We start from the raw sequence: 12072 nt of genomic DNA on the forward strand, positions 1-12072 counted from the left end.
GGCGACGTTAAACCCATGTCTCCATCGACGATCGAGCGGTGACCTTAAATCCCGGTCTTCACCAAATCGTCGAGCGACGACGTTAAACTCATGTCTCCACCGACGGTCGAGCGGCGACCTTAAACCTCGGTTTTCACCAAATCGTCTAGCGGTGACGTTAAACCCATGTCTTCATCGGCGGTCGAGCGGCGACCTTAAACCTCGGTCTTTACTAAATCGCCGATCGACGACGTTAAACTCATGTCTCCACCGGCGGTCAAGCGGCGACCTTAAACTCCAGTCTTCACCAAATCGTCGAGCGGCGACGTTAAACTCATGTCTCCACCGACGGTCGAGCGACGACATTAAACCCCGGTCTTCACCAAATCGTCGAGCGACGACGTTAAACTAATGTCTCCACCGACGATCGAGTGGCGACCTTAAACCTATGAGGTATGATGCCAGCAGATCTACCAATAACAAAGATACGGTCGTAGCAGCCGATCGAGATTATACAGTTGGACACTAGTAAAAAGACAGCATATGAGGAAAGATCACAGAAGGATTTCATTGATAGGAAATCGAGCACTGGCGAACGACAGGAGTACATTCAGGGCTCTCGCTCAAAATCTTTTTCTACGGACCCCTCGCTCACTCGATATAGTCGAAGGCTTCGTCGGGAATGGATTCGAGGAGCTGGACGCGGTACATCATTGTCAGACAAGGCCTCCGAGACGTGGCCGTTCGCCTTCTGCTGGCTTAGCGTCGCATCGATGGCCAGCTCAAACGAGTGGACAATCCGATTTGTCGTCTTTTCCAAAAATTGGTCCGAGCGGAGGTACTGTTGCCTCAGGATCGCGAAGCGGCCCGGCTCAATCTCCTGGTAGGTTGATAGTGCAGCGCGGGAGGCTTCCAAATCTTCTTCGAGGCGCTTCACTTGACCTTGAAGCTCAACTTCCTTGGCCGAACGACTCTCCCGCTCGACGATCAGAAGGTTCTCTGCATCTTTGAGCTGCTCGACCAACTGACGAGCCTCCTGGTTCTTCTGTTCCAGGTCGGTAATGGCCCGTTGTTTCCTTGTGGAAGTCAGATCGAGTTTCCGGTTGTAGGTCTTCAATTGTGCCTCAATCTGGCCCAGCCTACTGGCCTGCTCGGCCGACTTTTGTTGCTCCGCCGCGAGAAGTTGTTGGGCCTTTTGCAGGTCGGCCTGTAGACGAGCGGTCGATGGCCCCTGGGAGGAGGAAGCTTCTCCAGAAATCTTGAGCTTTTTCAGCTCGTCCTCCACTTGAGCCAATCGTTGGCACATGACGATGTTCTCCACCCAGAACTGCAAACAAGTATTAGTGTCGATCAGAGGTAAGTCATGAGCTGATAGTTGAGAATACTAACCCCGGTCGACATTTCCAGATGACTGTCGGCGAGCGCGCAAGGGGCTTTCACCGCCGTTCATGCCCTTGCTTCCTCTCAGACACGGGCAAGCCGACCACGGATATAGACTTGATGTTGAGGAGAGCTGGGTTGGTCGCTTGGCGCAAGAAGATCCTTTGTCGGCAGGCGAAGCGTAGCGGTGGTGGACTGTTGCCCGCTCGGGGCCGATTGAGAGGAGGCCGTCGGGCCAGAAGCTTGAGCAGGGGGGACGGGGGAGAATGGCGGACCGTTTTATCCTTCGCCTAGCCGGAGGCAAGGAAGTAATCGGCTGAACGACGAGCGGCTCTGGTAGCTCAGCCAAAGACGGAGTTCGATTAGAAGAAGTGACCTCCACTGTTGTAGGAGCAGCTGGAGCGGGGGTGCCTCCCCCCGCAGAGGCTTGTATGGCCGAAGTGGCGGAGCGGGAAGGCGCATTCGTTTGGCGTCTCTTGCGGGTGAGCGGTACCTCATCGCCTGAGGACCTCGAGCCCTCAGCATGGACGACAGGTGACTTCTCGGACCGAGCGCGGGTCAGCCGCCCCTCCTCCTCTTTCGAATCGTCTATGTAATTTTATTGAAGTAAGGAACCATTATGGAAGTATGAGTAAGTGACGTCCGCAGGTTATGTATTATATATATGTAAAAAAAAAAAGAGAACTAGGGCCTAGAAATTTAGATTAATGAATTATATTAAGAAAATAGTAAGATACCAATATATAAAGACTTAACATTTATATAATTTATGTATATAAATTATCCTTCTAAACAATATAAAAGTAAAATATAAATATATAGAGCACACAAAATTAAATAAAGATTAATAATCAATCACTATACTAATATAATATATGAATTATATATAACATACGAATATATAGGAATATATAATGAATATATATATATATATATATATATGAAATGTAATGCAATGATAAAATTATATGTATATTACCATGTATATATATGTATATATATTGTATATAGAATTAAATAAGTAAACTATATATGAAAAATTTATAATCATGTAAATATGTTTCTATTTAAACTTGATATTAAGTTTAAAAAAAATGGTAAGAACGTGTAAATATTATGTATAATATAAAATATGTAATTTAAGAAATATTATGTATAATATAGAATATATAATCTAAATTATATATATAAAAAAAATTGTAAGAACGTGCAACAAAGAAATATTATGTAAAATATAAAATAATATGTTACATAATATATAAGGTATAATATAAATTACAAAGAATAAATAGAATTAAATAAGGAAAATATAGGATTAATAGATGTTGAACGCGCAATTAGTAACCAATTAAGAAATTATAGTATTATACTTTATATAAAATATATATGGAATTAAATAATCATGTATATAGATTTCTATCTAGACTTAGTAAAATATTTTATAAAAATAATATATATGAGTTAGCATTTATAAAATTTATAAAAAAATTAAAAACCTAGACCAAGTTCTAAGCCTCTCTTCTATTTAAACACTCACCTAGAACTTCTCCCTACCTTCTTATTTCCACTACCCTAGTAAGATCTTCTCACCCTCTTGTTCTCCACCGGTGCTAGGATTTTCAAGGAAGACAAGGAGCGGGTGGCTAAGTACATAAGGCATGTTCTCAACCGTGTTAGTGTTTTAGTTTAGTTTTTATAGTCTTGTGAATTTTGGGTACCATAAATTTAGGCGTGATGCTTTAGTTCAAGTTTTTTTCCTTAAAGCTTTTAAAGGTTGTATAAATGGAGGATTTTGGGATTTTACAGATTTCTATGTTCTTTTCGGTTTTAGGAAGTTGATGCCATGATTTATTCCTTCTTTATCTCTATTTTGAAATTAGACAATTGTTTATGTTTCTAATGGCTTTTAGGACTTATAAGTTTTCGATTATTTTTTTTAAGAAGATGAAATCATATTGTATATTTTATCTATTATGATTCTGCAATAGTGATATGCTGTCAAGCCACTACATATCATGACCTATATGCATCATGCATATGGGAAAGGGAGCCCATGCTTTATTCATGATTAAACCACTTGAAATTTAATTTAATTTTTAAAACATGATCTAACACTCAATTTTGCATGTCAATGCCATCTCTCTCTTTCATTGATTATTATGACCAATGAATAATTATTATAATAGCTTTATGAAAATGTTGTTTATATGTACATTCGAGATTAGGAAAAGGATTTTTCTTTTGAGGAATGTAATTTGCTGGTGTTTATGTTTTCTACTCATTTTCTAATCAAGATAACCTTATGTCCTATGAAGGTTTCGGATTCTAGATGTGATTGAACTTTTGGATTTGAGTTTAATTGTGCTCGTGCTTTTTCTTATATCCTAGCATGACATATATATTTTTTCCCCTAGGTGACATGTTAGCATTCGGAAATCTAATTTAGCATGTTCTATGCTCTGATATGCTTTAATTAGATCTCTTAAATTCATGTATTTGCTGGATACCATGGTAGGTTAGGTGATAACTTCGGAGTTTGTTTAGCGTACATATGATTTTCTCACTCTCTACTATGTTCACCTAAACTCTGGGGTCTTGGTTCCTTTAATTATAACCTCTAACATGTATGTATTTTTATTCATGATAACCTTACATGCTACATGTATTCTCGGGTTTCTAGTTTAGGTAAGTTTATGTTTTCCTCATGCTTGTCATCGTGATAACTATATGTGCTATATATATTTTCGGATTTCCAATTTAGGAAAGCTTATGTTTTCGTCTTGCTTGATATCATGGTAACTTTACATGCTACATGCATTTTTAGAAATTCTAATATAAGAAAGCTTATATTTCCTTCTTGCTTGATATCATGGTAATTTTACATGCTACATGTATTTTTTAGAAATTCTAAATTAGGAAAGCTTATGTTTTCTTCTTATTTGATATCATGGTAATTTTACATGCTACATGTATTTTTGGATTTCTAATATAGGAAAGCTTATGTTTCTTCTTGCTTGTCATTAATTTTATTTGATATCGCCGTTTGGCTGTCCCCTCGCCCACAGTTAGACTCAAGGGAAGAAGGTTGAGGAATTTCATACCTAGGTTGCTCGGGAGCTTCGTTTGGATCGGACTTAGCCCGAACACGTACATCACACCCTCTGACAACAACTTATGAATGTCGAACTTCAGGCCGACCGACATATTAGCAGCATGGAGGTAGTCCGGCCGGGTTTTGTACCTCTTCAAATCAGGTTGAGTAGGAAGCTCGACCTACCATCTGGTCCGAAAGCTTGGCCGCTCGGGGAGTTTCAAAAAGAAGAAGTACTCCTTCCAGTGTTTGTTGGAGGAGGACATTTTGTTAAAAAAGATTAGACCGATGCGGGATTGGAAAAGGTAAGTGCTTAGCTCGGATTGTTTGGGGTAATAAAAGTAGTGGAAGACCTGAGGGGTCAGTGGAATGTTATGCACGCGGAACAACACTATCACGTTGCACAGCAGGCGGAAGGAATTCGGGACAAGCTGGGCGAGCGGGACACGAAAGTAGTTGCAAATCTCAGTGATGAAAGGGTGGATGGGAAACCGAAGACTGGCCACGAATTGGTCTCGAAAGAAACAGACTGTGCCGACCGGCGGGTCATTGGGCCGATCGGACGGAGAGGCTAGAACTATTTCATGGTCGGAAGGAAGGTCAAAGGTGTTTATCAAACTCGCGGCGTCGCCCGCGTCGAACCGGGTCTCCATGGTAGTATACCAGAGACCGGGAGCGGGGTCGGACGGCTGCAAAGAGCTCGCCATGGCCAGGAAACGAAAAGGCAGAAGGTACGACGAGAAAGATGGTCGGAAAATACAGAAAACTAAAAAATACGGTGGTGGAAAAGGAGCAGCGGGAGAGTAGCAATGGAGAAGGAGAGTGAAAGCTTACGAGAGGGAGGACCACCGCGAGGAGCTGGGGATCGCCGCAGCAGAGAGCCAAGGTTCGTCGGAGCAAGCAAATGCATAATCGCTGGAGCACTGGACACAAACAGAATCGCCGGAGCCAAATCGTCGAAGAGCACGAAGAAAACGTAGAAGGGAAGGCGACGCTGAGGCTTTATAAAGATGAGCGTGGCCGACCGGAGCCGTTCGATCTAGGGCACGAGAATCGGAGCGCACATCCGGCCGTTGAATTTGAACCGCCAAATGTCACATCAGCAACTGTCACATCGGACGTGCGGCGGCTGCGTCGGCGACACGTGGCGCCCTCCCACAGGGCAATATTTAATGGGCGTGGGCGCGTGCTCGGCCTTAATGGGGGTGATTTGCGCGTATTTCGAGGAGATTTGGGCAGCGTCAACATTGATTGCCCCGCTCACACCCCTCCGGGAGCGATGAGAAAAAAACATTAAGTGCAAAGGCTCAAAGCGCCGACCGGCAGAGAAAGATCAGTCCTGCACGGGCCGATCGGGATCCAACCAACCCATTGGCTACTTGTCCAGTCAGTCGGAGTTGCAGCCTCCTTCGACTAGATTTGAGGGGGAGGCATGTGATTCGGTGGTAAGGTAGGGTCCGTCCGGCAGGATGTCAAAGTGGTCATCGCCCTAGGCAGGCGTCCGATCGGGCGAACTACCTTCCCGATCAGCAGGAAGGGTAGCCGGTCCGACACTTCGACAGCTCGGTCAGACATCGAGCTTCCGACACTCACAAAGCTCAAAGCAGGGAGGAACGAAGGCCGAGTAGTCTCCCCGCTCGGCTAAGCAGTGGACGCTGCCTCAACCCGGCAGACAGGGCTACCTCGCTCGATAGGGCGGAGCCAAGTAGCAAGTCATCGGACGAGCGGACGCTCGACCCGACCATTGTATCACCCAGACCTTAAACTGGCCGAGCGGCTCTCCCGCTCGGTCCAGTAACAGACAAAAGGAGCAGTTGGCGATATCTTCCTAGGGATCAGTGTCATTGACAGGCGGCACGGTCGGCGACATGATCAGACAGAGAATCGTACGGTGGAAGCTTCCAGACATGACAGAGATATGCTCGGGCTGTTGAGGTATAACGTCAGACACGTTTTTTTGATACGTCCTTTCCAGGCATGCTTCGAGAAGCGTGCACACTTTGGGAAGCGTGCATGCGCCTCTTGGGAGCCCTATATAATTGCTTCGACAGAGGTAGGTTCACTATTGTAGCTACAGTCACGTTGCTTCTTTCTCTTTACTTCATTCTTCATTCACTTGCCGTTGCCTGATTTGAGCGTCGGAGGGCCATCGCCGGGGAACCCCTCCCTGGCTCGGCACTAACGACTTGTGATTGCAGGCTTAGCTTGGCGGAGATCCACGTCACCTTCAGTCGACACCCGATCAAGGTGAGCGTCACCTTCCCAACGCCCGTCGATTCACTCTCGGACAGGATTAATACATATATCATAATAATTTCTTTGAACTTGGGTGTAACACTCTATATTCTTGATGCAACCTGCTTGTAAGAATGTTGATAGTGTTGAATTTGAGGGGGTTACAGAGTTAAACAAGTGGTGCTTGTGTTGTTTGTGGCCATTGGGTATAAAAAGGTGCAAGTAGTACATCTAGTAATCAATACACACTTAAGACTACTCAAATGGGTTCGATAGTAACATTGCTTTTCTATCAGATTTGGAAATAATGATGGACCACTTGGTTTGATAAAGTATTCAAATCATGGATTAGAAATTAGAAGATAACACCTCGGGTAACCTTAGCCGATTTGGTAGTTCTGCTAAATGCTGGTTCAGTGTTTTATCTTGGATTTGCTACTTTTGCACTTTTATTAAGAAACTAAAATAATATATTTCAGGTGTTCTTTTATTAATGATAGTTTCTTTGATGATTATTTCCTGATTTTGCTTCTTGCAGATTGAAAGAAGGAACATTCAACATGGAGTTATTACAATTTAAGTTGCGATTTCCTCGAGAAATATTGCTATGTCGAGTATGTTATTCTCCGTGACTCTTTGGTTACCTTGTTCTAGTTCTAGAGTTATTCTTGGGTTGAGGTTCTGAATGACATTGGATTTATTTGGCATATGGATGCAATTGTGTGATTTTTCAATCCCAAGGTTGTCGCGATCAACCATTTGTTGGTCATGACTTGAACCTTCTTGTGTTGTGCATGATACAGCTTAGGAGAGGCGCGTTATCAAACTCAATCTAGTTCAACGTTGGGCGTTTAACTACTACTATGTACTGATACAAAGATGAACGACTTCTGGGCAGACCTTATGAGAGGGCCTGGATTAGATTACATATATAATTGTGTAATTATGGGCTAGCTAGATTATCTTCTGTCTTTTTCTGTAGTTTTGTGAAGTAACTATACATCATGTCATCAACATTAAATTTAATATTCAACCTCATAGTTTTCTAGATTCAAGTTATTTATGCAAATATTTTCTAGTCAGATGCTGCTAAGTCTTATTTAAGATATCGTTCAATGATTCAGTGAGATGTTTTACTAATATTTTCTATTTGGTTAGTTACTTTTTGACATCTTGTCATACTTGAAGAGTAACTCTTCCCAAGCGAAATTCCTCCCTTGGTTATTTGTAACTAAAACTCCAGAGATTTCCAAAAAAATTAGGCAAAAACCTTTTCTGGTTTTATATTAAAGCACTTTGGGTACATAAAAAAAATTATATTACGCATATATACAATATTATAATCAAATCTCATAACCGTTAACATTAACAATTCACTTAAAAACCACCTATGCCAATAAGCAGCAAAATCCAAACATATCATAATAACTTTTTCGAAGAACACAATGCACTCTCTACTATATTGTCTCTTTGCCATATACCCTACATCTGTGCACCCTTTTCCCACATCTTCAAGATGTTGGTATGATGATTTCTCTATTTATTTGTTACCTTTCTTTGAACTAATGCTATTTCTAAATTCTTTTATTCTTATTCAGGTTGGGGATTTTTATGAGGCTATTGGATTTGATGCTTGTGTTCTTGTTGAGTATGCTGGTTTAAATCCTTTTGGGGGTCTGCGATCAGATAGCAACCCTAGGGCTGGGTGCCCTGTTATGGTTTGTATTTTCATTCTTCTTATAGAGAAAGGCGTATCCATTTCAGGATTTCATACCTTTGAACTTTATAATGTGATGTCATGTCATGTTTTTAATGGAAACTTGGGCAACCATTTCAACAAACTACAATAATCTGTGAGTATTCTATGTAAATGGTATTTAGTACATCTATTCCTCTGCAATAATCCCTGAGTATTCTGATTATCCTTTGACTGATGGAAGAAAACCAAATTAACGAATCTTTCTTTTCTTTCACAATCATCATGGGTTCAAATATTCTTTTTCTACATGTTTAGAACTAGTGTTTTGTTATGAATTTTGATGTGTAATGTTGTGTATATTTTGTTTTTGCCTGATCTTGGTCAGTTATGTCACACCGTGCAGTGTCTAATTTGATTATTTTGATTATCTTTGAGCTGATGAAATGAAAACCAAATCAATGACTCTTCCTTTTCTAACACAATCATTGTGGGTTCAGATATTCTTCTTCTACATCTTTGGAACTAGTGTTTGGTTGTGTAACGTTGCTTGTGTTGTTTATGCCTGATCTTGTGTAGCTGTGTCAGACAGAGGGATAATCTTTTAAATGCAAATTATTAGTGAAAAAATTATGATGTTTTAATTGCAGAACCTGCGCCAGACTTTGGATGACTTGACTCGTAGTGGATTCTCTATCGTAAGTGACTCTTGATTCCAAATTTATTTCAGTTTTCTTGGTCATACTACCACTTTTTGCTATATGATGCCTCTGCCAGGTCTTATGGATATTGTAATCAATATAATGCTCATAGTCTTAATGAAGCCTGTTCAAAGCAAAACTTAAAATCTCGTAACATGGGAACCACGAGTTAGGCCTTTATATAGGAAAGAAGATATATAACAAAAGACAAAAATACCCCTATACTTATTCTAACACTCCCCCTCAAGCTTGAGAATATAGATTATATGCACCAAGCTTGTTATATATGTAGTCAATTCGGGGACCTCTAAGTGACTTAGTGAATATATCTGCTAGCTGATCATGTGAGTTGACAAAACTAGTAGATATTTCTCCAGATATGACTTTCTTTCTGACAAAGTGACAGTCAACTTCAATATGCTTTGTCCTCTCATGGAAGATTGGATTTGAGACAATATGCATAGCGGCCTGGTTGTGACATATGAGTGACATTTGTGTAACCTCTCCAAACCTTAGTTCCTGAAATAACTGTTTTAACCATATAAATTCTTGACTGGCAATAGCCATAGCTCGATATTCTGCTTCTACATTGGATCTTGCCACAACATTCTGTTTTTTTGCTTTTCCAAGAAACAAGGTTACCTCTGATAAATATACAAAATCCAGAACTAGATCTTCTATCAGAGGGAGATCTTGCCCAATCTGCATCAGAATACCCCACGACTTGAGTATGTCCTTTGTCTTCATATAGGAGACCCTTTCCTGGTGCACCCCTGATATATTGAATAATGCAAGTCACGACATCCCAATGTTCTTTGCACGGAGAGCTAAGAAACTGACTTACTACACTTACTGCAAATGAGATATCCGGACGAGTGACAATAAGGTAGCTTAGTTTCCCTACCAATCGCTTGTACCGTTCAGGATCTGAAAGAGGCTCCCCCTGATTTGGCAGGAGCTTGACATTAGGATCCATGGGATTGTCGACTGTCTTTGAGTTTAACATTCTTGTTTCTTCCAGAATATCCATTGCATACTTCCTTTGGGATATAATGATCCCATTTTTAGACTGTGCCACCTCTATCCCTAGGAAATATTTGAGTTTGCTGAGATCCTTTGTCTGGAAATGTTTGAAAAGATGTTGTTTTACTTGTGAAATCCCAAGATGATCATTACCTGTGATGACAATATCATCAACATAAACCACTACATAGATGCAACCAATAGATGAGTGGCGATAAAAGATAGAATGATCAGCCTCGCTTCGAGTCATGCCAAACTGTTGAATTATGGTACTAAATCTACTGAACCATGCTCTAGGTGACTGCTTGTGACCATATAAAGATTTACGCAAGCGACATACAAGATTAGAAGACTCCCCCTGAGCAACAAAACACGGAGGTTGCTCCATGTAGACTTCCTCGAGCAGGTCACCATGTAAGAATGCATTTTTGATGTCCAATTGATGAAGGGGCCAATGACGAATTGCAGCAATAGACAGGAAAAGACGCACTGAAGACATCTTGGCAATAGGAGAAAAGATGTCTCCATAATCCAATCCAAATACCTGAGTATAGCCTTTAGTGACAAGACGAGCCTTAAGCTGATCAACCGTGCCGTCTACACCAACCTTCACCGTAAACACCCATCGACAACCAACCACCAACTTCCCAAGAGGTAGAGGAACGAGGTCCCAAGTCCCACTGCTATGTAAGACACTCATTTCATCAAGCATAGCCTGTTTCCAACTTGGATGGGCAAAGGCATCACCTGCAGTCTTTGGAAGAGAAACAGACGATAAGGAAGACAGACACTAATAATAGGATGGAGAAAGACGATGATAACTCAAAGAAACATAGTGAGGAGAAGGATTACGAGTGGAATGCATACCCTTTCGAAGTGCAATAGGAATATCAGAGTCAGGAGATGGGGCCGGAGGAAACGGCGAAGGACTTGGCTCCAAAGATGTGCCCACGGCAGTGTCAGTGTTGGTCGGCGGCAAAGCAGAACGAGGGCGACACTGATAAACCTGCAAAGGAGCAGAAGAGGCTGGAGATGATAGAGGCGCCTCCGGAGGACAAAAGATAGTTACTGGTGCAGGTGGAGAAGGATAAACCTCGGCCTGTGAAGCGGAAGGACCAAAAAAAGAAACCGACTCAAAAAATGTGACATCAGCAGAGATGAAGTATCGACGAAGAGTAGGAGAATAACACTTGTACCCTTTCTGAGACCGTGGGTACCCAAGGAAGACACACTTATGAGACCGGGGAGAGAGTTTGTCAATGCCGGGATCAAGAGCATGAGAAAAACATATAGAACCAAAGACCCGAGGTGGTAGAGGATGAAGAGGCTGATGAGGATAAAGTACCTGATGAGGTATTTTATCCTGGAGAGTGGAAGAAGGCATGCGATTGATGAGATAACATGCAGTAAGTACGGCATCACCCCAAAACTGATGAGGGACATGAGAATGGAGAAGAAGAGTCCGAGTGGTCTCAAGGAGATGACGATTCTTGCGTTCTGCAACCCCATTCTGTTGAGGGGTATGAGGGCAAGACGTGCGATGCAACACACCATGAGATGTCAAGAAGGTACGAAATTGAGTAGATAAATACTCGCGTGCATTATCACTTTGCAAAGTTCGAAGGGAAGTACCAAATTGAGTTTTTATTTCTAGAAAAAAAGATTCAAAAATAGAAAACAATTCTGAACGATCGTTCATCAGATATAACCATGTACAACGGGAAAAATCGTCTATAAAAGTAACAAAATACCTTGACCCCATTGTATAAGAAACACGACTCGGACCCCAAACATCAGAATGAACCAAAGCAAAAGGAGACATAGCCCGACTCTTAATACGAGGAGAAAAAGAACTACGAACATGTTTACCTAATTAACAGGACTCACAAGATAAAGACTCTAAGTGTGAAAGACTAGGATTTAACTGTTGTAACTTATTAAGACCTGGATGTCCCAACTGAGCATGA

At 41.7% G+C, this 12072-nt stretch overlaps 1 protein-coding gene across 4 annotated transcripts in view; it reads left to right on the plus strand.

The window, feature by feature from the left end:
• The window catches only part of LOC121974797 (DNA mismatch repair protein MSH1, mitochondrial-like), a 117030-nt gene that overhangs the window by 10286 nt on the left and 94672 nt on the right, over positions 1 to 12072 (plus strand). For 3 of the 4 annotated variants that reach the window (XM_042526027.1, XM_042526029.1, XM_042526028.1), the window contains 3 exons: positions 7224 to 7299; positions 8284 to 8403; positions 9032 to 9079. In XM_042526027.1, coding sequence (XP_042381961.1) covers positions 7224 to 7299; positions 8284 to 8403; positions 9032 to 9079 — 244 coding nt within the window. Of the gene's footprint in view, positions 1 to 6512; positions 6698 to 7223; positions 7300 to 8283; positions 8404 to 9031; positions 9080 to 12072 lie in introns of those variants that run through there. The other variant, XM_042526030.1, reaches the window with a different exon arrangement.

Source organism: Zingiber officinale, chromosome 4B (genome assembly GCF_018446385.1).
Source record: "Zingiber officinale cultivar Zhangliang chromosome 4B, Zo_v1.1, whole genome shotgun sequence".
NCBI classification, from domain to species: Eukaryota; Viridiplantae; Streptophyta; class Magnoliopsida; order Zingiberales; family Zingiberaceae; genus Zingiber; species Zingiber officinale.